The sequence below is a fragment of the Calypte anna genome, chromosome 2, assembly GCF_003957555.1.
Source record: "Calypte anna isolate BGI_N300 chromosome 2, bCalAnn1_v1.p, whole genome shotgun sequence".
Taxonomy (NCBI): domain Eukaryota; kingdom Metazoa; phylum Chordata; class Aves; order Apodiformes; family Trochilidae; genus Calypte; species Calypte anna.
In genome coordinates, this window is record NC_044245.1 from 85,646,166 (window position 1) to 85,671,845 (window position 25,680).

At 35.4% G+C, this 25,680-nt stretch overlaps 1 protein-coding gene across 1 annotated transcript in view; it reads right to left on the reverse strand.

The window, feature by feature from the left end:
- Positions 1 to 25,680, reverse strand: part of PTPN3 (protein tyrosine phosphatase non-receptor type 3) — a 127,484-nt gene that overhangs the window by 12,688 nt on the left and 89,116 nt on the right. Inside the window, exons 15-24 of the mRNA XM_030445028.1 lie at positions 18,425 to 18,448; positions 15,852 to 16,050; positions 14,788 to 14,865; positions 14,294 to 14,350; positions 8,775 to 8,931; positions 6,942 to 7,108; positions 3,963 to 4,053; positions 3,629 to 3,690; positions 2,722 to 2,868; positions 1,090 to 1,218 (exon numbers count right to left, since the gene is read on the reverse strand). Coding sequence (XP_030300888.1) covers positions 1,090 to 1,218; positions 2,722 to 2,868; positions 3,629 to 3,690; positions 3,963 to 4,053; positions 6,942 to 7,108; positions 8,775 to 8,931; positions 14,294 to 14,350; positions 14,788 to 14,865; positions 15,852 to 16,050; positions 18,425 to 18,448 — 1,111 coding nt within the window. The remainder of the gene's footprint in view (positions 1 to 1,089; positions 1,219 to 2,721; positions 2,869 to 3,628; positions 3,691 to 3,962; positions 4,054 to 6,941; positions 7,109 to 8,774; positions 8,932 to 14,293; positions 14,351 to 14,787; positions 14,866 to 15,851; positions 16,051 to 18,424; positions 18,449 to 25,680) is intronic.

The window sequence follows — 25,680 nt, forward strand, 5'->3', positions numbered from 1 at the left end:
AACCACATTAAAAAAAAATATATTTATGTCAAGTAATGCTACGTCAAGTGATAGATTCAAATACAAATTTATGAGACAAAATAATTGGTCATCTTGCTGTAAGGGAATCAATGAAATGCAACATTTTAAAACAGCTCTTTACTTTTCTTACTAGTAGAAATTCTAGTGACAGTAAAATCTACTAAACTATAAAGAAGTTTAAAAGATTGATTAAAAGTGAGACTGTAAATTCATTATTTGGTCAATACATAGTGATTTCTTTTACATGTATCTTATGATAGTACAAACACTTCATCATTTTAGAAAATACTTGTGACAGTAGAATTTTAGAAAAGAGATGAAGAGGGAAACAAAAGAAATGGAAGACAACTCATAAACAAATGCCAAACATCACCCCCTCTATTCAGGTTGTGGGAAGTCTAGATGTGATCTGAACATAGATTTCATGACACAATCTGATATACACATTTAATGTTTAAATTGCTCTTTGTTTTTTAACTCTGGCATTAGCAGAAATTATTTACATCTAACAAATACAAATACCTTACATACAGCACATTTCAACTGAGGTATGTAAGGATTTCTTTTCTCTTTTAAAATCTGACTAAAGATTATGAAAAGAACCTGGTGAGATTCTCTATCTTCTCTCAAAACAACAGCTCTATGATTCACTCTGCAAGAGCCATTAACTAAGTGACCCACATTTCATCCTTTACAGAGCACAGTTCCTTACAAAAAATTTCACTAAAAATCAAAAGACTTGTGAAGAGTCAATGACTTCAAAACTGTTTACAAAAAATTACTAAACTTCTGTATGAAGTTTATTACAGTACTTATTTAGCATAAAGTATTAAGGTATTATAGAACTTCAGAAAGTATGTTTTTCTAGAAGCTCTAAAGAAATAACCATACCATGTTGATTCATATATTATATGCATATTCTTTTTACATAAATGTGTGTATATATATATATATATATATACACACATACACAGAGATGTATATGCTCTGACATCGAGTCTGTATCTACCTTTCTATATAAGTATTCATTCATTTGCTTGGAGATTATTCAAGATAATAGGCATTTACCTCAATATTTGTAATCACCATTTCTCTGACAACATAAGCAATTGTACAGTCTTCAGAGTGGCATCTGACACGAAAGCTGCCATATTCCATTACATCTGGTGGATCAGGCCAATACTGATGACATTTGGTCTGTAAAGGAAATGAAGTACACTTCAAGACTGCATACAAGCACTTCTGCCTCCAGCCTCCCTTCCTGTGCTGTAGTTCAGGGAATTCAGGTATTCTGCTTTGTTGGTGAGGTGTTTATACCCAAACTGGAAAACTACTTGACAAGGTAGGCTAAATTCTGTATAGTTTAATTAAAATTTTAATCATTATGCCTGAAACTTTTATTGGAGTAATTTATCTGAAATACTTTCCCCTTTAAATTTAAGCCAAAATATTGCACCATTTTCTTTTTTAAAAATAACATTATTAGGGAAAAAAAATCTTTTTATCCTATAATGCAAATGTTAACACTATCAAAAAGAGATATTCTATAATGAAGCACCTCCAGGTGAAAACATTTCCTTTTGTCAATGGGAATATCTGGCAAAAACTGACATCTTTTTCTGTCCCTGAAAAGTCACCCACAAACTGGGATAATGTAAAATATCTCTGAAAATAAACCAATATTATCCAGTGTTTTTGCCATCAATAGAAGCTATTTTGTAATCAAAAGATGAAGGGACAATTTTTCTACAAGATGATGTTAAATAATGTCTGTCTTCGTGAACAGCTATGTAACCTGACCATGGTTAAAAACCTGTTGCTTTTCAGCTTTCACTCTTCTTATACACATTTCAATGAGCAATTACACATTGCTGCTTTACCTTCCCTACTTAGTCTCAGTCATTATGCTGTTTGGACAGCATAATGCATAGACCTGAAATACTTCATCTCTTACTTCCCCAAATAGTGGGTTTTTGACTAGGATGCCAGAGAAATTTGACTGTTTAAGGACAGAACACATAGGAAATACAGAGAGAGGCTATGGTGAAGGCACAAGGGAGTCATCATGTCTACCCCTTCAAAACTGCTGTTTTCATTTTCTAGAACTTCTCAAAAATCCCTTTATTATACTAATAAACTAAAAGCTTCATCTTTAAAAGTACAAAGGGTACATTAAGTCAAAGTACAACAGAATTTACCAGGTATTGCTTTAATTTTCAGCATATTATTATGAAATTATGGATATGGATATATGGATAATATATTTAGACAGAGTGAAAACTATAATCAGAGCAATTCTAGGAAAGAACCTACAACATAAATAAAAGCAAGCAGGTTAAATTCTAACCAGCACCATGTACTGCAATGGGAGACGTGTTTGATGATGGACTGCAAGTTTTGCTCAACCTGCTCAACATTTTCAGGTGTCTGATGCATCATTAGAACAACTGGAATATGGAGCCCAGCTCTCAGGAGGAGAAAAGGACAGCACATAATACCTGGCTGATCAGCAAAATGGAGTCATTGCAGATTTCTGTTTGTCAGACATCTGGTTTCTTTTAAAGAAGCATTAAAAAAAAAAGACAGCTGCAGAGTATCTGTTTCTCTGAGTAATGCAGAAAGCCCAGCCTTCTGAGAAAGTAGAATATGAAAACAGAAAGTAGAGTATTCCTTCAGCACATGAGGAACCTGAACACTTACCCTCCCTCGTTCAGTAAGAGTTGTTAACATTATGATCAGTGACAACTTGTGATCCCAGACTACTTGCCAGAAGTGTGCACATGTGTGTGGAAGAGGCCCCTGAGTAGCAATGTACCTGTTCACAATGCCCACAGAAGGAATTTCCATCTATAAAGAGAAAGAAAGTTTCTAGGTACATTTTGATCTCACTACTCAAATACTGGTTTTCTTTAATTCAGCATTGCATTCAAAAGGAGTTGAGGGACAATTAAGGTAGCAACTGAGTGATAACACAAGCAGGATCACAATTTCTTATGTGAAAAACCTTTAAATATTTAATTTAAACCAGATGTGTGCTACAGATACTATAGTATCTCATGGTGAACTAAGAAGAGAAGATTAATAATGAAAATATATTTGAAAAGCTTTCCAAATTTTCCTTAATATTTAGAAAGGAATAATGGTAAAGCATACTAAAGGTATACTAGCAAAAACTGTTTGTTGCCATTGATTCTGGAATTTAGGTGTTTAACCTAAGTACCTAAAAACCAGATATTTATATTCCCTTTTCCCAGTCCCTCAGCCTACACATGATTAGGGGTAATCAGGACCACTTCATAGCATATTTGGCAGGTCAAAAGTGGTTTAAGAGGGGAAAAAGGCTTAGTTTTAAATTGTAAGAGACAACCTCAGTATTTTTAGTATAAGAAAGGTAAAACAATTTTTACTGGTTAAAGATCCTGCACATGTTTGCACAGTGCTTCCATCAGGATGGCCATAAGAGACACTTCATCTTTAAAATGATGAATCTTTATATCTTTTACATTTACAAATCCCCAAAATGTGAAATGAAACCACCTTAAAAAGGCTAAATGTAGTCTGTATTATAATAAAGGCAGTGACAAACACAAGTCTCTATACAACTTACATTCACATAATTTGCATTAATGTAATCTTCATCTCCTTGCAATACTATCCTTGTGGCATCATCTGAACAAAAAAAAAAAAAAAAAGAAAGAAAAGAAAAGATAATCAGATTAGCAATGAAAGGGCATGCTTCCCTTTTATTAAGTTAAAACACTGAAAAATTGCAGAGACACATACAACAGAATACAGAAGAACTTTTTAGAAAATAAAATGAACAATTATAAGACTTCAATAATATAACTAAAACTGCAATCAAGAAGTTCAAACAGCAGTTTTATAAGCTATTATTTAGACGATAAAGCAAAATAGGAAGAAAGTCTGTACTTTATACTCACAAGGAAGAACATCTTTATATCTATTCTTGTCCATATTCTGAGGTACCTTTGCACATGTAACAGCCAATCCTGGTTTCTTCCTATAAAGTTGCTGCAAGGCAAAATGAATGATGATCTGATTTTTGAAGAATGTGATTATGCTACATACACAGTAAACAGATGCATATGAAAATACAGACTAAAAAAATGTTATTTTCACTACTCTTTTTCCTAACCATCTGCAAAATTCACCTGAGATTTTCATATTTTTAACATGACAAGGACTTCTGTTATTGCTAGTCCATTATAATTTCTAGAAGAATTTCAAGAGAAAAAAAAAAAAGGGAGCAAGTATAAATGTCCTTGATTTAAAACAGTTTCCAGTGAAGTTGCCTTTGTCTTACAAATCTGTGTGCCAGAAGGAAAACAGGTTGAGGGTAGAAGAAGTGAACAATAAAAGACATCAGAAGAGAAAAAAATATTTTCTGTAAACAACTGTAATTAAAAAAACAAAAAAACAAACAAACAAACAAACAAAACCAACACAAACTAAAAAATCCCCAAACAAAAAAACCCAAAACAACCCAAATAGCCAAACAAAAAACCATAAAAACCCACTCAAAACCATACCAAACCAAAACCAATTTCTGTTCTCTGGTCTCAAGCCATCACATTCAATACTGCAAATAGCTGGAGAAAAACCCCAAAACTTTGATACATCACAATCTCTTAACATGTTACTCCTCTTCTTTTTGGCCAAGCCTTGCAGACGTGATCTGCAGCAAATGTAGGCATACAAGTATATAACAAAAAAAAAACCCCAAAACTTTAAGTTCAAACTGCATTAGGTGCATCGTACAAGAAAAAAAAAGGTAGAGGGGGGAAAACCCACAACAGATACCAAGAAATGTAATTATAGTACAGTTCTCCTGTTTTAAATATGCATGAAAGAAACTTAAAATTGAGTTAGCTGTTCCAAAATTCATACCATATACTTCACTGAAGTGTTACCGAAGAATTCATTTTAGAACATGATTCCTTACATAAAAGGTAATGAAACAAATAGCAGGCAAATATCCCCTACTTTGGTTAAGAGAAAAGGAACAATGCACAAAGTTTATTCTGTTGTGAGATTTACTGAATCCTAAGACTCAGTATCACAGCTCACCACATTTTCAACTTGAACAGCATAAACAAGCCATGTGAGGAGACAACTTGATAAAATACATGTAAAAACCAAATGGCTTTATTTGTTATAACTCAAGCTCCATTTTACCAGAGCCCAGCTGCAATTCCTGCTTTTCTTCAGAGATTATGAAGAAGAATTAAACATTAAGTAATTCTGAAGCTTGATTATATTGCAGGCAAAGAGTCATTGGCCATTGACAGACTTTTTATATTCTGCATAAGTGGAGGAAGATGTTCTACAAAAACTTGATCATTCATAGTCAACTGGCTAATTATTTACTATTTTGCTAATACAAACGGAAAGTTTAAGAGCCACCAAAGCTGATAAAATGACACTATAATTGTTTCTGAAGATCACCAAACAATTCACTCAAAGAAAGGAAGTCATTAAGCTATCCTCTGGGTTTATTAGATTTCAGAAAGATTTTGTGGTCTTTATTTGGTTTGGTTTTGTTTTTTTGTAACATCAGTAATATCCCTTTGTAAATGCTGTCAGGAAAAAAAAACCTCATAAAGGATCAACTACCCAACCAAGATTATTACTGGAAGTTTGTGTACAAATTCAGTAACCAACTTTGAGAATTAAAAAAGTATTAAAAAGGTAGTTCATATCTTTTGAGTTACAATTTCAATAGCAAACAGACTCATAGATGTTGCTGCATTACTACCAGTGCTCTGGATTCGGGAAATCACCTGTGAACCCTAGTTTATGATCCCTTAAAAAAAGGGGAATCTTAACTCCAAGAAATCTTGGAAACAAACCTCATAAAAGGAGTGGTTATGCAATAACCAATGCCAAAAGTCTTCAGCTACCACCATGAAATGTTACAGCATTTGAAACAACAGGGAAGGGAAAAACTGTCTTGTTCCATTGAGTTGCCAGCATCAGAAAGGGTTACCCCAGAACTGTTCAATATAAAATTTCTAAATTGTAATACCCAAGGTTTCTCCAAAGTTACTGAAAATGTTTGGATCCACAATAGCAAAACAAGTACGAAAATATATATGCTGTTCTCTCTTACCATTAAATTAACATCTGAATTATCTTTTGGATTTTCTTTTACTAACACTGAATTTAATAATCTATAGAACATTTTATTAGTCAGTTTTCTATGACATCACTTGCTAGCATGTTGAACATGAAAAACATTAATACATTAATCTATATAGCAATTTTTCCAAGGCTCATCCTATATACAGGGGAATATTGTCTATCAAGTAATCTGCCCAAGAAGTAACCATCAGTGTTTTAGATCACCAGGAAGAAACACCACAGAATTGGACTTTACAAGTCTCCTGCAAATAGAAACTAACAATGCAACATTTCCATATCACCCTCTAAGAGAAGAAGATGAGGAATGGCCAAGTTGGTCCTGTTAGTCCATGAAAGAAGGCAGCATGTGAGAATTTGTAACCCTAACTAAGGTATAAAAATGTGTTAGAAATGTCACTGAACAGCATGGAAAAAAAGACCCACCCAGTACAAGGCTGACCTCTGTCAAAACCCTACTGTGATACTCAACAACAACAAACTACTTTAGTGAGGCTTGGGTACTTGACACAGAAATGTGTTACTTCAAACACATTTTTCTCAGCAGATGTTTTATATAAGACCGAAACTTAAGACTGATAACTCAGTTTTCCCTTTCCTAAGTAGTGAAGAATGAAAAAGATGGGCAAGTCACATGCCTGATCTCTTGAGAAAAAACTGAACGGGAGCAATAAGATTTCCAATCAATTAAGCTTTTACATTATTTTCTGGTCACAGTTTACTGGCCTGTTAATGGCATTTGAGAGTTGAGTATTACCTACCTCGAACTGGATAAGGACAGTCCCACTTTCCAGCCCCTTCCTGAGCTGCTCCATAGACTCCTCCAGTGTATCACCACCATATTCAGAACAGATAGGAATGAGAGATTCTGGAAGGTTGTGGGAATCAGCTTCATCTTCTGATTTAGGTTCCACAAACTGCTTAACTACTGAAAGATGTATTGAAAATTAAAGTCCATTACATACTGCACTAAAGTGTTTGCAACACATTAAAAATCACCAGCTTCTAAGAACAAGAGTTTGCAAAGACAAGACCTCAGGAAAGCAAACAGCAGCACTATGTTTCTTTATGTATTATATTACTGTAGAAATGACCAAGACTAAAATGTCCTTACAACCCTTCAGAAAATTAAACTCCTCAAGGTGCTTATCTATGAAGGCAAGTATCTTGACTTCCAAGCACAAGGAGATTATAGCCACAATCTTGTCCTACAGAATGAACTGCTGAATAGGCAAATGAATCACAACATCCACCATGGTAAAAAACAACAGAGTTGCCTAAAAAAGTTTAGAGCATAATTAATGTAATATATCTATAAGATGCTTATATATCTTTGGACGAACACAAACATAGTACTTCCTTGCCATTAGAGAAACAACTTCATTGAATTTTGCAATTTCTTATGCTAACTTAACTTTGAAGGAAACAACTTAATAAATTACAAAAAAAAAAAAAAAAAGTCAGTTCTTTATGGCATTCTGTGTCAACATGTTGAAGAACATGACAAATATTAATGAATTAATCTAACAGCAATTCTGTCTCTTTGAAATGAATTAATCTAACAGCAATTCTGTCTCTTTAAAAACTATTGTAGCATTGAATGTGTCCATCTGCAGTTATTCTCTGCAATGATCAGAACTGGCTCATACCTGATAAATTTCAGAAAATGGGGAGCTGCTCATACTCATGCCTATACAAAGGACTGCCATGGGTCCACAGGTTCTTTAGTTAAGAGCAGACTTAGCTTCCCTGCAAGTAGGAAGTGGACTGGAAAAGTTAAGAGAAGACAAAATACTACATAGTGCCAGTGGAAAGGCCTGCAATAGCAGCAGGACTGTTCAGGGAAAACTAGACAAAGAGCTCTACTGTCTTCAAGAAATATCAGAAATTTTAATGTATCCAGGAACTCTGCACAAAGCCTTTCCATTATTGGGCACATTAAGGTCTTACCATAGCTTTTAAGAAAAGTAAATAATAAAGTAGAAGTTTCGGGTTATCAGAAAGCTCTTGGGATCTGCAAATACCTAGCAAGCAAACCCCAGCTGGGTATGTTCCCCAATATTTTAAATATACAGGTTTGTGACCCAGCATACTTCAGAGATTGTCTCCTGTTTGCTGGCAGCAGTTTAGCAAGTTGCCAGCACAGGTCAAGCTCAGTAGTGTTACAAAATGTCTATTGCAAAAAAATGAAAAGGAAAAAAAAATAAATCAAAGAAGCTTATTTGACTTTTTCCATTTTATAATTCTGATGGGGAATGGTCCATGGATCCTTGTAAACCTGCAACTAAGGATTAATGCAATTATGCTATGTTTACCAAAAAACCCCAACATTTTGCAAAGGACTTCTTGTTCTTATAGATTTTTGGACTTAAAAAAATAAGAAGAAATTCTAACTTGACTGATTCTTGATTACACTGGTAAGAAACTGTACTTGAGCTACTAATTCAAATACAGGCAAATCTATTTTTTAGCATAGACCTATTCCCAGAGGACTGAGAGAGCACATATATGTAAACAGAAGAGGACCTACCACCAAGCATAAGAGCAACAGTCTCAAAAGAAAACATTAAAAGTGAATAAATTAACCCAGTTACCTTTCCTCCTGACCAAAAGTGCAAGCTCTCTTGTGTGAGATTCTCTGCTGGCTTTTATGAACATGACCACCTGGTCATGCGTGTGCTCTGAGATATCTCGGCCATTAATTAATACTATCTGATCACCTTCATTCAGTTTTGGAATGCATTTATCAGCCTGTTTCAAGACCAAAGAAACATATTAATGTCATTGCATTCAGTCATGTAAGCAGGAACACAGCAGGATATTAAATTCATCATGTCAGCAAAGTCTTCAGAGTTCTGATGAGGTTTCATCTTCCATATTAGAAGTTCTAGCAAAGGATTCAGATCTAAAGCCTTCTTGCTTCAAAGCCTCTCAATGAAGATTAGAAACTGTTCAAACAGAATACTGATAACTATAAAAGAATCTGTATTCAAACAGCCATCATCAGATTGCTCTTAAAGAGACAAATTTCAGACTCTAAGCCTCAACAATCACTGGTTACAGCCATTTGAAATAGAATTTCTGGGAAAAAAGTTTTGGGCACATATAACTTGTTCCAGTTTTTATGCAGTGGGTACAGAGAAGTCCAAACATGATTCTGATAAATATAAGAAACTTGACATTCACGAGGCATGCATGTTTTAAAATTTAAAGAAATTTGTGCACATTTCAGATTTTTGTTATTTATGAGATTCATGTTTGGTGGATATCAAATAATAAGTACAGAGAACATTCTTCCTCACTTCATTTACTGCAACTTTGAACAAGATGCAGGTAAGCACTCAACTTATGATGCTCAAGTACCCTGCACTTCATAGAATCATAGAATTGGCTGGGTTGGAAGGGACCTCAGAGATCATCAAGTCCAACCCTTGATCCACTACCGCCGCGGTTACCAGACCATGGCACTGAGTGCCACATCCAGTCTCTTTTGAAATATCTCCAGGGATGGAGAATCCACTACTTCCCTGGGCAGCCCATTCCAATGCCTCATCACCCTCTCCGTAAAGAAATTCTTTCTAATGTCCAACCTAAACCTCCCCTGGCACAACTTAAGACCATGCCCTCTTGTCTTGCTGAGAGTTGCCTGGGAAAAGAGACCAACCCCCCCATGGCTACACCCTCCTTTCAGGGAGTTGTAGAGAGTGATGAGGTCTCCCCTGAGCCTCCTCTTCTCCAGACTGAGCAGCCCCAGCTCCCTCAGCCTCTCCTCATAGGACTTGTGCTGAAGTCCCTTCACCAGCTTGGTTGCCCTCCTTTGGACCTGCTCCAGCACCTCAATCTCCTTCCTGAACTGAGGGGCCCAGAACTGGACACAGGACTCGAGGTGTGGCCTCACCAGTGCTGAGTACAGGGGCAGAATCCCTTCCCCGGACCTGCTGGCCACACTGTTCCTGATACAGGCCAGGATGCCATTGGCCTTCTTGGCTACCTGGGCACACTGCTGGCTCATGTTCAGCTTCCTGTCAATCCACTATGACAAATTCTTTTGTTACTTGTGCTGCAGAGAATACTAAACCATGTTTTCCCCATGTCATTTGAAAACCTACTTTATGACATGCAGTTGATATAAAATGTAGATTAAATGACTTTTAAAAAAACTGGCTTTGACTCTTTTTTTGCCCCACTCCTTAGTATGCTTAGCTTTAAGCCCAGTGAAAAGCAATTCATACTAAAGCAGCTCTTGTATGAGGGAAGGTTAAGAGAGCTGGGAGTAGCCTAGAGAAGAGAAATTTCAAGGGGGATCTTGTCAATGTATATAAATACTTATAGGGAAGGTGTAGAGAAGATGGAGCCAGGCTCTCTTCAATGGCACCCAGTGAGAGGACAAACAGCAATGGGCACAAAACAAAATGCAGGAGGCTCCATCTGAATATCTGGAAATATTTTTTTATGGTGAAGGGTGACTGAACACTAGAGTAGGTTGCTCAGAAATTTTATGGAGTCTCTCACCTTGCAACATTAAAAGCTATCTGGACATGGACCTGGAAAACTGGTTCTAGGTGACCCTTGGGCAGGGGGTTTGGACAAGGTGATCTCCAGGTCCCGTTCAACCTTCTGTGATTCTATAATATGAATATGCAAGATTCCACAGCTTCTAAGTGTGAAAAACTGTACACTTTTTTATTTTCATTGCTATCATAATCTTTGTCTAGGAAGTACCCAGAGACACAAGAGTGATACACTTAGATATAAACTCAATTTCATTTGTTATATGAAAGAGACATAGACCTTTAGTGTTATTCTCTACTCACAGTTATTCCCTGTATTTCCTGAATGCTAGCACATGTTACTTGAACTTTATTAGACCTATGTTACTAGACCTATTAAACCTATGAAAAAAAACATTAATACCCCAATTTTGAACAAGATGTTCTAACTAGATCCAGTCCCAGTTATGCCTTAAACTGATGTTTCCTAAAGTAAATTTACCAGTGAGGTACAACATTAACAAGTCATTAACAAGTAAAAATATAGGAAGAGATGGAAAGGAGAAGAAGCCCTCCCCCCCACCCCCCCCCCCCAAAAAAAAAAGGAAAAAGGAGGCAAGTATATGAAGAAAACAATAAACTGTTAATTAACAGGGAGACACTTGCATTAGAGAATAAAGGTAAAGGAAACTTCAGACATGCATGAGTGCCACACAATTGATAAAAACTAAAAACAAAAGAGAAAAAAGAAAGATGCATGCAAGAAAAAAAAATCCAAAGAAAAGCTGCTTAAAATTAAAAAAAAAAAAAAAGGAATGAATAAGGCAAGAGAAGAATCGAGGACAGGGAAGTTTGACAAGGATCAATAAAAAAAGGCACATGTAAACAGAAAAATAATTAGAGTTAGAAACAGCCATGGTATTCAACACTAACTTTGCTAGGTGTTCACAGCTGCTCAAAAACTTCCTTGCAATATTTTGTACAATTTACAAAGGCAAAAGTGAAGAATGTGACTGTGCTTGACTGATTAATATAATCACTCTAAAATAGTGTTGTGTGAGATGCAAATTATTCTCTCTGAAATATAATTATTTGAAAGGATAAGTGATATAAAGACCATATCAGGTCAGTCTAGGAGAGTCAAGAAGTCAACAAGAATATGGAGAGAATGGTTTTTGATCTCCTATATTTGTCTACAATTTATCTTTCTTGGCTGGTTGCTGGCTATTATTCTTTATTGCACAAGGAGATTAATACCTTTGCTCAAAGCAACTTTGTTCATTGTGTAACATATTAATATCTCAGCTCTCCTACTTAAATCATCTGACTATATAAAAATGTATCTTGAAGGAAAATTAATTCCTTCCTTGTAAGCATAATTTGTAGATTTTTCAGATACTAAGCTTTTCCAGACAATTAATTATGGCAAAGACTTCCTGTTCTATTGACACACCTCATGTTTCATTTTATGATAATCACCTTGCTATTGCTCCAAGAAGCACATGTGCTATTTTTCAATGAGAAGCTCTATTAAATAAAACCATAATGACTGCTTTAGCACTCCTAGGACATTAATATAATTCGTGAAAAAAAAGATCAGTATAGAACTTTAGTTAAAAAAATACCAAATGTAGTAAGTCGTTCTTCATATTTAATGTTTTTTTAAAAGAACTATAGGATGTGAAAGGGAAAATACTGCCTAATTTTGCAGAGTAGATTGCTTCCCCTCCTCCACAAAAATACAGATCTTTTGTAAGAAAGCTAGAAAAAGTGACCTACAAATCTGAGAAATAATCTTTGCAAATGATATTATTAAACAGCATCCCTGAGTACAATACAAAGGGTAATGTGTAAATCTAGAGCAACTGAAAATAGTAGCAAATGCAATGAAGGAAAGGCATCGTTGAGCTAAAATCATACAAAAATGCATTCCATAGGCTGCCCAATTTGAACTTTCATATATAAACTACATTTCATTAAGCAGTCAAGAACAGGGAAATTTATTTTTATATAATAATCAGTATAAACAATGCTAATACTTCTGTGCTCTGAAAAATGAGTGTATTTTTTTATTCTTGTTATAACATGATGTGACTTCTACAACATTGCTGTTGAGTTTATTGCATTGAATAACTGTCCCCAATTATTACTTGATAACTTGCTCTGTTGGGGGCTTACTAGACTAAAGAGGAAACCGATCATTTCCACCTATGCTTATGCAACTGAAGATAGGTAAATGAAGCACATAAGTTACAAATCCAGTCTTTTCCAATCCTAGAGAAAAAGAAAACAGAACAATACTTCCCAGACAACAATCTGAATCAAAAAGGAAACCACTACTTCTGGAGTAGCATCTTTTAATTTTTGATTGAGACTGTTTGCCCTACATTAACTTCAGTACCTCAGATCACTCGAAAGATTTTTGCTAGGTTGACCATGAAATATTTTAAGGACGTGTTATTTTTAGTTTGTGAATTTAAGTTATAATGATAACTTCCTACTACTCTATTATTTAAATATTTTTTTTAGTTTAAAAGAATGTTATGCACTGCATAAGTCAAGCCACAAATGTTACAAAACCAACTTTTCAAGCAATATGTTTTAGTACAATTTCCATCATGACATTTATCTATCAGCTCTGTGACAGCTTATTAAATTTCAAAAGAATAAAAGATGCAGAGTACATGACATTTTTAGGATTAAGTCAGCAATTTTCTATCAAGTTTGCACTGAATTTTTTTTGAGAGTTGGGAAATACACTTTAGAAGGAGGGGAAGGAAAAAAAAAGTGACATAAGATAACATATATTTTCACAAATTTATGTACTAATTATTTAGAAAAAATTACCAGGATGTCATATTACTATTATTATGTCACAATGTATGATACTGATGAACATTCCACTTAACCCCTAAATGTTTCCATAAGCAAAAATCATGGCAAAAAAAAAAGGAGCAAATATATTCTGTGCCTTTTGTCCCCTGCCAAGTAGTCTCCTATTCTATAAATATTTTTAGCCCTAAAGATTTCCTCAGCCTATTGTGGTTTGTCTATTCAGTAACTGTCAGCATATTTTTATCTCAATTATTTGTCCTCTACTGATCACTCACAAAGTTACTTTAACCAAAGCATCCTTTGTCAAGGAGTTTTACAGGCCTACTATATTATCCATAAAGAACTACTTCATTAAGCATGAAGAACCTGACTTTCACTAAATTAATCTGGTAGCCCACAATTGTTCTACTGTAAATGGCTGCTCACAGTGCTCCTAATCTTGCAGATGTCTACCAAGTTTCCCTTAAACTAGTTCTTTTTTCTAGGCTGCAGGGGCCCAGACTACTCACTTCTTTAATGAACACTGTTCCATACCTTCAGTCATTGATCTCGCCCCTCATCAAACATTGTCCAGTTCAAAATGCACTTTTGGAGCTGACTGAGGAAACACAGATACTTTCTTCTGGATCTATAGTTAAGAAACCACTGGTTGAATTGATTTCTACAGAGAACAGCTCAGCTGCTATCTCATACTGGTCATTGGCTTCAAAATTCTTATGCGTGTGAAACTCTTGAGTGATGGAGGGAGTAACAAAGGAAAGGATTAAAAGTCTTAAGAATTTACTTACGGGTGATCCTGGAGTTATTCTTGATACCACTAACGGCATTTTTTGATCTATACCACCCTAGAGGAATGTCAAGTAAATAAAAACAATAAATATATCATCATAAGAAGTGTAAGCAGCATTTAAAATAGGTAACAACTTATTTTTGTTTTTATATAAACTTTATGCTCTGCCATTCTGGACAAGTAAGGCAAGATTGGATTTTCATCAGCAAATAGAGGGGAGGGTGATAAGTAGTCTACCAATATCCAGTAAACTAGACTCATTGTCTTTGCTTACCCATATATTTTAAAAGTCATTAAACAGATCAAATGCAGCATTTATTAACCCTACCCTTCAAGCAAGTCTTATTCAACACTGGAACTTGCAAAGTGGACAGTGTTCTTCAATGTGACCAATCTATAAAGGATCAAGTAGGATCAAAGTTCCTAACAACTGTAGTGCAGCACAGTAACTCTAAAAAGCACTCAAAAAGAACTAAAAGTCTGCTGTTTTACCTTTAGATTAAACCCAAACTTCCCATCTTCATCTGGTATGATGCGCACCAGAAGCAAATCTCCCTCAATTAGATCATTCTGCAAAGTAAAGGGGGAAGAAACCATAAAACAAAACTTTCCATATTTTAAAAAGCAAATGGCAGCAAATTATAAAATAGTGCAACCAAATCGAGATGTGCTGGGCAAGAATACGTAAACCCACACTTAAAGTAAGAGACAGCTAAGATACAATATATATTTATGATTAAATTGTAAAACCTGCAACACACATAACAGTAAATACAGTCTTTGCTTGCTCTGTCCTAAATTCATTGCTGTCATCTTAGCTCTTTCAATTGATAGCTCCTATTAGAATTTTCAGTATGTTGTCTTTGCTAAAGGTGACTTAAAAGGAAAAAAAAAACCCAAACCAAAATTAAGGTACAGCACATTTGAATCAATTCTACTCTAAGGGCTGTGAAGCGACTACTTTTTCCCCAATTTTTCTCCTGTAAGTAAGTGCATTAGTATCTTCTGCACGAGATCCACAAGCCAGAAAGCTTAAAAGTTGGCAGTACCTACAGGCCCCATAGATTAGAAAGCTGTTCAGCACCACGCTGGAGGAGGCTGGAGAAAGGGGAGGAATGATCCACTACCATAATGCTAGCAGGGAGCAGCTGCTCTCTAACCAGTGCAGAAATCCTTTGATTTTGCCTAAAGAGGAGATGCCTAGGATAAAGCAGAGTTGTGCCTCCTGATAAGACACACAGCAGCTTGATTTATCTGATCTTTCCATGGAGGAATTGGGTTTATTCACTTAAATATTCCCATTCCACAACAAACTTTCCCTGGAAATGCTTCTGAAAACCTGGAAACTATGGAAATCAGAGTAGTTGGCAGGGCTGTCTATCATACCATATCCACAATCTTGGATAAATCTGAGTGGTGACACAAGATTTATTCTTATTACTGCATAAAATATTCTCATTCTGGAATATAAGACCACTTTTTCTATGTTCTTAATCTAGAGTTCAAAGCTACATTTAGTACCAGTTTTGACTATATAAGGAAGCAATTGAACATACCTTATCACAGTAGTACTGACCGGAATCTTCTGTCGAGCTACTTTTTGTAACATTATCATATGTTTCTAAAAACTGTTTATCAACACCTTCCAATGGGTAAGGGCCAGAAATGTTGCCAACTCCATTTGGAGACTGTGCCAAGGCTTTAGGTGAGGTATGGGTGAGAGAACTCCGCGTTGGACTGTTTCCCAACAAATTCCTTCATTTAAAAAAGTATAAACAAACATTACAAAGGTATAATTATTCAGTTTTTTAAATTAACTTATAAAACATTCAAATGTACTGCCCAGTTAAAAGAAAAAGCCAACTTTAGATTTAACACTGTTTCTTGATGTGCAGAGTAACAGGATTCAAGTACAATCTAAGCCCATTATTTGATTGGTGGACATCCAGAAAAATGGACAAAAGAAAGCTAGAGTAGCAAAAAAAATTTCAGGAAAATATTTGTATGTTAACAGTGAAAGATACTGTTGCAGTGGTACAGGTAATTTCTGTAACACATAGGGCTGAACCCCAGGGAAAATGCACTTCAGTTGCCAATGCTACCCATGAAAACATTTTTCCATGGTTCCGCTCTCATTCTCAAAACCATTTCTTTTTCATTCCTCCCTCTTACAAGTGCAATCTCAACCTTACTCCTCTGAGAGAAAGTGCTTTGCAGAAAAGCCATGATAAATTTTCAGGAGATGAAGTGAGAATGAAAGGTTTAATAACAGTTAATATATTCTGCTGTGGAGGTAGCTATAACCACAAAGAACACTTCAGATGTAAATGGAGGTGAAGACCTGGCCTAGTGAGTCAAGAACCTTACAATTCAACAGTAACAAAAATGGGTAAGTAAGAGAACACCTCAAATCTCAGAATTCACCAAATTGCCTGCTCATGCTCCAGTACCCTTTAAACATTCATTTAGATGCATGTCCTCTTCTGAGGAGGATGAAATGCTCAGCAAATATAACACAGCTATGCCCCTTCTTTAATTGGATCAAACTCTCAGAACAAGTGCTCATCTTTATAACTACCACAGAGTACTTTGTGAAAACCTGTCTGGGGGAAAACTCGGATGCAACTTAAACACTGTTTCATGTCACTAACAAAACAGTGCCATGCATGGCAAAACTGAGTCCTGGCTATTTTTACTAACCCACTACAGACAGATCCTTCACTTACAAGACTCCACACTCAGTGGCTTTACATCTTGCAAGAACACTGCATTGCTAATGACAACCCAGCACTGCAATGAAGTATATTTGATCCTTGGAAGTACATGGGCTGCTAGTTGTTTACTGCAGTCTGTCCCTAAAAGCAACATCAAATTTTGACAGGTTTAAGGTAGCAGAAATATACTTGAGTAAACTGAAATTCATAAATTCAAACCTTAACCTGTGCTCTGGTACCAGTATTTGTGAGCTTTTCTAAACCATGAAGTAGTAACACTACACTATAGAGGAATGTAGCTTAGGCTTTTAACACACAGGATGTGCATTGCAACAGATTTTAATAATGCAAACACTTATTTCTCAGCTGGTAGAAATATGGCTAAAACAAATGTAAACCTTCTGAAAGGTGCCACCAGGCACACATAGTGATTGCTATAATATTTCTGATGTTCAGTTATACTATGGGTACTTGAGAATGGGAATGCAACGCTTTGTGTGACATTTGCAGAATTTTCAAGGATTACAGGAAATATTTTTCAGTGATTGGGAGATATCATTCACTTGGCTCTCTCAATAATTTGAAAATACTTTGAAGTAGCTAACTATAATAACACTTAAAGGAACTATACTGCCAAACTTTTGTCTTTGTCTGATAGCTTTCAAGATTTTTCATGATTCCCTTGAGACCAGTGTTAAACAATCAAGAACACTGTATACGTACATGTGTAATAGTAAGTTTTTCAGAGCACAGCAATTTAGCAAAAAAAAAAAAAAAAATTGCATTTGCAAGTTGAGATTACAGTTCATAAGTATTTCCCACTATATGTAAAAAAATCTACACTATCAGAAAAGTGCGACAAATTATTTCAGGTAATGATTTCTGGCACTATATAAAGAGTTGAGTGGATTTTTGCATTGTTAAACTTTTTTTAAAGTTCTTAACAACTTTTTTGCTATTAGTGATTAAGGGGGTATCAGGGCTTAAAACCTCCCACATTCTGATCCAAAATAAAGTATTAAAAAAAAAAAATCTTTAAATTCTTTATTGGTTTATATATTTATTTCTATCTTCTAACCACACAAGACCACTACTTTGACAAATCTCTTCAGGAAGCTCTAGGCTAGGTATTAGGAATAATTTCTTTACAGAGAGAGTAGTCAGGCACTGGAACAGGCTGCTCAGGGAGGTGGTAGAATCACCATTCCTGCAGGAATTTAAAAATTATGTGGGATGAGGCACTTCAGGGCATGCACTAGTGGGCATGGTGGTTTATTTTTAAAAAATTTTTGTTTTTTGAGTTGACAGTTGGATGCGGTGATCTCAGAAGTCTTTTTTAACTGTGACAATTAGTGATTTTTATTGTATGTCTTAAAGCTAAAGATTTCATAGTAGAAAGTTTAAAGAAAACTCACTTTGGTGATTCTTGTTCAGAAGACCTATTAAAAAAAACAAAGAAAAACACAAAACAAACAAATGAACATAAGTCAAATCTTCAGGAAAACAAGAACTAAACTCTAATTAAAAAAAAAAAAAAAGCCTGCATAAAAGCAAACAGATGTGCTCACAAAATATATTGATGAACTCTTAATCCTGTGCTGAAAGTGTGAATCAGGTATTGATGGAACTTATGAAGCACTCAATAAAAATACCAGGGCAGCTTTAACTGCTCACTTCCACTTTTAGCACTAGCTCAGCTACAGACACCATAAATCTGCTATGACAACTTAAACTATATAGGAGTTTACCAAATCAATTATTTAGCAAGACATACTACCTTATTTTAAAAAGTCTTAAATGTGCATCACAACGACTACAGTTATCACATTAACTGTATTTTGTAAAAGTCAGACATAGCAGAATCTTTATGTATATAGGTAATAAGAAATGAGCACAGACTGATTCAGAAACATGAATTTTTCACACATTCTCATAACAAAACAGCTGCTGACAGAGAACTTTCAGACAAAGAATAACTAAAGTAGAAGTGATTACACAGATAAGGGCAATCTAGCACAGAAAAGACATCAAAAATTTCAAGGTAATTGAGTAGCTTCAGTGACAACCTGAAGCAGTGAGTTGAATTATATTACATCTTTTGAAACAACAGGTATGATACTAAGAGAAATCTGAAAGTAAAGGTTAGCAAAAAGTGTTTGGAAGACAAAGTTTAAGGTAGATGAGATAGCTTTACAAATTTAACTTAGTGACCAAAAAATCTTGGACTGATATAAGTCAGTCCTGGAAAAATACAAGAATTACATAGTTTGGTTTAGATGTAGAGTTCTTGAAGTGTCAAGTTACAGTAGATAATTCATAGGATACAGTTAAATGTTCAATTATCATTCTCTAGAACAACCTCAGTACTAAGAGTTATGTTCTATTTTCACCAAAACTACCATAAATATAGCAGCAGTATGAGTCTAGATAAGTTTCCTTATATGTAAACTACAATACAAATGAATTCTTCCTCCAAAGGCAGAGTTGGTGAACCCTGATTTCCGAGGAATTTCTGAAGTGTTTTATTGTGTGTATTTTTTTTTTTAAGCACTGAAATTTTCTTTACACAGCAGTCACGTCACCCCCTTGTGATGCCACTGACATTCACCCCCATACTCCTTCAAGTACCCTCAGTTCTCTTTGTTTGCAATCCTCACAGTATTTCTACCCCGAGAGCCCATGGTGCACAGCAGATCCTTTAGGAATGTGCACTCACATGCTGCCTAACTAGTCCACATCTAAATAGAACACCAAACCATTGAACTCACACTGTAATTGCTCAGTGAGAGATCAGTTGAAGTTGTGAGCTTTTTCTGCCTAGTCCCTGACTTCCATTAACTTTGTAAAAAACTCTCTATCCTTGAAAACTCTGCTCCATTAGATTTGACTGCAGTCATCCACATGTTCTCAGCTGGGAACAAAGGCAGACGGGTAGTGCAGCAATGACATAAGCCTTATTTCCTTAGGAAGTCATGCTAAAAATAAAAAAAAACCATTGAATTTATTTTCGTTCAAGCTAATTGATTTCCTTGTGAAAGAAAAGCAAAGAACAAAGAAACTGTACATCTTTTCTGTTTTGCCACAGTAAAGCTACAGGGCTATTACTAAATACTATGTAGAAATCATATTGCTGTTAAGTTAACCCTTTCAAAAGAATTCCCCCAAATTTACACATTGTAAAATTGTGATGCAAACAAATGCAATGTCTCTATTTTAATATTTTATCTCCCTGATTATTCTTCCTAATCGAGTGAGGTCATTTAAGACAGTGAAAAATTACTTGGGCTTCCACTGTGTATAAACATAGAACAAATTTTTCATCATCTCAGCAATATATTTAGAGACCTAAATGCAGGATATAAATTCTTCACAATATTTACTGAAGGTTTATCTTTTAAATTACTGTGCATTAATTTAAACATATCAGATCTGAAAGAGTTACTGAATCACTCTGTAACCTTTTAAAGTAAAAAAAGCTAACCAAAAAGTTGACCTGGAAAGAGACCAAATTCAGTGCTTAAAAGAATTCATCAGGGACAGTGCAGCTGTGTCTTCCTAAAGTCCTTGGTAGCTCAGCATGCAAGAGCTGCAGAATTTTAGCCTGGAACTCATTTAAACAGTATTTCTAGCATTTAATTAGTCAATAATACAAAGTACCTTAAACATGACTAAGCAGATAACCTTTTTTTGCAATATGGTATCCACATTTCACTAGCCTATCTTTCTCACTTCACAATTTATGACAAGGACCACATTTTAAGTCAATAAAGGAGAACACTCACCAAACCAGCCATTCAACTTTTTCATTGAGAAAGAGCGCTCTTCCTTGCAAGGAGATTAAGCTTTCCATTGGTGCAGTTAATGAGTAAACACTTTGAACTTGTAAGTAATTTCTCTTATTTACCCCACAAGATATCTAAAATGATGCCATTTCAATATTTCATTCACTATGGATTGATTTGTTTGGGATCTTTATAATAAAACTGCGTGCCCTGAAAAGTCTAACTCTCCGCTTCTTTCAGGAGGACAGAAATGAGAGGTCTTAAAGAAAGACCCCTCCTCCCCATTTTGGTGTGCCCTACCAGGGAATTCTGCTATTCTGAGAACCGAGGATGACAAACTACAGCAGAGTAAAACCCCAAGAGAAAGGGACAACTGAAACAATAGCACTATAGCAATACCTCGCCCTTTACAAACAACTAAAGGAAACATCTGTAGGTTTTACCCTTGTGTTGTTCTTGAAGTTCTTAAAGCTCCTTTTATTGTAACACCTGCAGGGCTGGGAAGACTGGGTGTGCCAGCACTTCCATTATCACCTCTTTCTGAGAGCTCACCATTAAAATTAGAATTACTATTACTATTCAGAAGCCACATAAGTGGAAGATAATTATAGCAACACCTTTTTGCTTCCTTTTAGAAAAATTTATATACAGATTGACTTGCATAGTTAATTTTCACCCTTGCTGTGAACAGAATGACTGCCTAGGATGGCCATGTAGCTTCTTCATGTTGCATGAGTATCATTACAGAAAAAGCTTGCAGACCTCATGGTATACGAAAGTTTTTCAGTGATTCTTTACAAATTCCAAACATTCACATCTTTCAGCTGCTCCATCACTCTTAAAAGGTTAATTTCAGTTAATCTGCATTGCCACTATTGACCATATTCCAGTTCAGAGACTTGCCAGGAAGGTTTCATGTATTCTGCTACTCTGCAACCAGTTGGCTTGCTGACAGATTTGCCTTATCACAGATTTGCAAGTCAATTTTGAGACTTTCTTTTTGGATGTGAAATGATTGGGTTTTTTTGAACTGGCAAGAAAAGTGTGGTACATTTTAATAAGGATACATATTTAAAACAAAAGGTATACATGTAAGCAAAACACATACATGTGCTATTTTAATGTAATTTGAGTGAAAGAGCACAGAAACATTTATAAAAGTCTATTGATAGTAGTTTTAAAACCCTGATCTGAAACCAATTGAAATGTTCTCAGATCCATTGCCTAGTATTAGAAGAAAATCTTCATTGAGAAAGACTGAAGTACGCAAACAAGGACAAATGATTCTTGTGAAATGCTGCAGGAGCAAGGAACTGAAAGTGTCTTCGTATGATTCAAAATTTTAAAATAATTTTTTTCCTTTTTTTTTAATTATTTGTGATTTTCCACCAGGAAAGTAGTTACTTGAATTTGGCTGGATACATCTGAAGGGTAGTTCCATCAACAGCAGTGCTTTAAAAATTTTGTTGACAAAAGGAATTATATTTTAGTTAAAATAACTGTCTTCACATAGTACATTCACCAAGTCTCACTATGGAGCTACAGTTTATTGTATATCAAAATGGTAAGCTGAAAGAATTGAACAAATGCAGCATATATTCAGGAAATCTATTTTCAGTGCAATACCTTCACCAGATGATGTATCACACACCCAGTGTATATGCATTTCCAGAAATTCATAGCATAATGCAAGTGAATTTCCTTTTTGTATACTAGTTCATCATTTCATTTCCTTCCCCTCCAACTCCAGGACTATACACATTATGCCATCACCAGCAAAAGTTTTAGAAGTTAAAGAAGTTTAGAGCTTCACAAACATGCTCAACTTCAAAGAGAAAAGCTAATGCAGGAATACCACTTAGAAACGTTTTGCAATAATCTTTCTGGTTAAACAGAAAATTTCACAGTTTATCTTTCTGTTAGTGTTACCATAACACTTGTTCCTATGCAGTCTGCTGGTTTATTTAACTACAGATTGAGTAAGAGAAACTGAATACAGGCCAGGTAGCAAGACCCTCCACAGAGCTTTATCAGGTTATTTTTTCAAAGCAATAATCCAGTTACAATAATCCAGAAACATCATCTTACTTTAAGGAGGCGACATTCAGTTAAGGGCAAGTATGGGGATTGGTAACAATGCATGGTCTTCCCAGAAAGCCAGATTAAATCCTTAAGGATTTCCCCAAGGAAAGAGTGGGGCATACTTTTCCCTTTTCCTAGGGACTGGCTGGAAACTATGCAGCTTCCCATAGCTGGGCTCTCGGTGGTTAGGAGCATTAAACAACACAGTCATTTTCACTTCTCATTTCTTAAGATTCATTCATTGACTGTGTGAACATCTGCATCACATCTCAGGCACCAGAAGATGGCTGAGAAAAAGGAAAGGAACATACAAGGAAAACTAAGGTTCAAAGCTCCTTAAAAACTACTACATTACATACTTTGTTTTTATGGCAAAACTTGAGCCTTTGTATTTTAAATTCACCAAGCATTTAAATTGTATAATGAAAACATTTAAATCTGCAGATTTTTAATTTACATGTGCTCAAATTTAAAAATACTCAAACATAAGGAAAAGAGCACATTTATTTTAATAATTCAAGTTTGCACTTATGTACTTGAAGGTAAAGGCAAAATAGTTTTTGTTTCTTGATGGGGTTTTTTTGTTCTTCTATAAGTCATCAGTGAAGGATCCTACACATGAACTACTGGACATGGTAAGCACTAAGTTATATTTCTTTTTTAAAGATATCAATACTGAGAATCAAAACTTGCTCTAGGTATTGACAGTGGAGTCTTTCAAAGCAAAACCTAACATCTGATACAAAATCAAGCACATCAGAGTACATTATTCCAGACTGTAGCCAGTCTACTGCCACAGCTAAAGCCAATGTAGGTTTGAAGGTTACTGCTTAAAACAAAGGTATTTTGTAATTTCCTAACCTGGTCCTAAACCAGTGTCACATACTTAAGTATAACTACTTCATCTTCACTGCAGCCATTTGCCAACAAATGCAATAGTGTCATGGAAGGACAAATCAGTAAGGAAGATTTGTCACACACCAGTGAGGTGTTCTTTACTCTAAATTTGGAAACACTATTGATACCTTTACCAAGACAGACTGCAATAGTGGTGACCTTCAGGTACTCCCTGCACAAGTCCATCAGGCTGCCTTTAAAGAAAACAAGCAAGCAAACAATCTAAATCTGTGGTTTAATCCTGTTATGATTAAAGGGAAGCACTTTTCTCAATGGTAAACTCTTTCAGGAGCTCTGTGCAGGACACCTATCAGGTGCCATAGCCTGTTGCAATGACACAACTTTGAAAAAAACCCCAAAGCAAACCAAAAAAACCCCTCAAAACCAAATCAAACCAAATTAAAGCAGCTTTTCAGCAGAGATAACTTCAGAAATAATGAAGCCATCATAATATAGCTTATTTTTATGTCTTAAAGAAAACTACAAACCTTCATATTCTGAACTCTTCCCTAATGTATACCTCAATGTTTAGGTACTTCAGAAGGCATGTAGCCATACAGAACAGGGAGACATATTCTACCTTGCTTAATATAAGAAATGTAGTAGGTCAAGTAGCAACAGTGCTTCAAGGAAGAAAATGCTTATCTGTCAAGAAAGCCATTTTTAACTGAAAAAAGTTACCAAACAAGTACACTTACTAATTAGTACATTTTATCTCAATGTTTTTCTTGAAATAAGTGAAAAACTAAAATAATAGTAGTAGCATGTGCGTATGCATGTAGGCATGGGATAAATGTAGTAACAGGGTGAGTACAACATATAGGCTGGATTACTTGTTCTGATCTGGTGAGGCATAGCTATAACCATGTGGTAGAACACAGAAAGCAACCTGTAAGCAGAAGGCTCAGTGTGGACTCCCTGTCTGTGTTAGTGGTTAATTTTACAGTGGCAGGAGCAGTCAGACAGCAGCAGGGTAACTAAGAGAAGAAAACTGCCAGGGGAAGCTTTCTTCACAAAGGCTGGGTCAACCCAGGGCTAAACAAAAGCCCTCTTGAAGTCCTCTTCCACGCTGTCTTTGATGACAGGTTTTATGTGCAGCTGTGATTTGAGAGTTGGCTTAGATAGCCAAACCTATTCATGCTCTGTGAATAAAGCTCTATTTAATATATGTTAATTTGAGATTAGAGCAATTTTTTGTCTACAATACATATGTAACAGACAGCCCCAATCTTTTCTGCAGACACTAATCTGAGAGAGAAAAACTGCTTCTTTTCACTGTGTCTGAGCTTCAAATTGTACTTGGATATGAAAGTACCTTAGATAATCTGGGTAGCAGAAGCAGTCTAGCTACATCAACAGCAGACTCACAAGCTTACCCTGGCCTTCTGTAGTTCACCTGTGCACATAATTTGCTCTCTTTCTGAGTTTTCTTTTTTCTAGTTACAGCCTGTAGGATATACCTCATAACTTTCAGTTAGAAGGTAGAATGTTCACACAAAGCTCATTTTTAAAACAATCACCGTTATAATAAATAAAAACCTATTTTTGGCCCTCACCTCCAGCTTGCTCATTTGAAGGATTTAATAGTAAGCATAGTTCTAGGTGTTGACATAATGATACAGTACAATTTATTTGAAGAAATGGAAGACGAAATGTTAATGACTGAAGTGTTTTATGCCCTCTAAACTAAGAGCTGTTCCACCTAATTTGTTTTCCAAATTGTGTGCTATTTTACAGAAAGAAAACAGCACTTGATTGATTCTCTTAAGTGAGTAAACACAGCAAGCAAGAAAATCAATTATTAAGAAAATAATTATACTTGGAAGAAGAAAAAAAGGTTTATAGGGAATCAAGTGCAGATGTAGGTACTCTACCAGCAGTGGTGGCTTCTACACTTTTGACACCCCTGA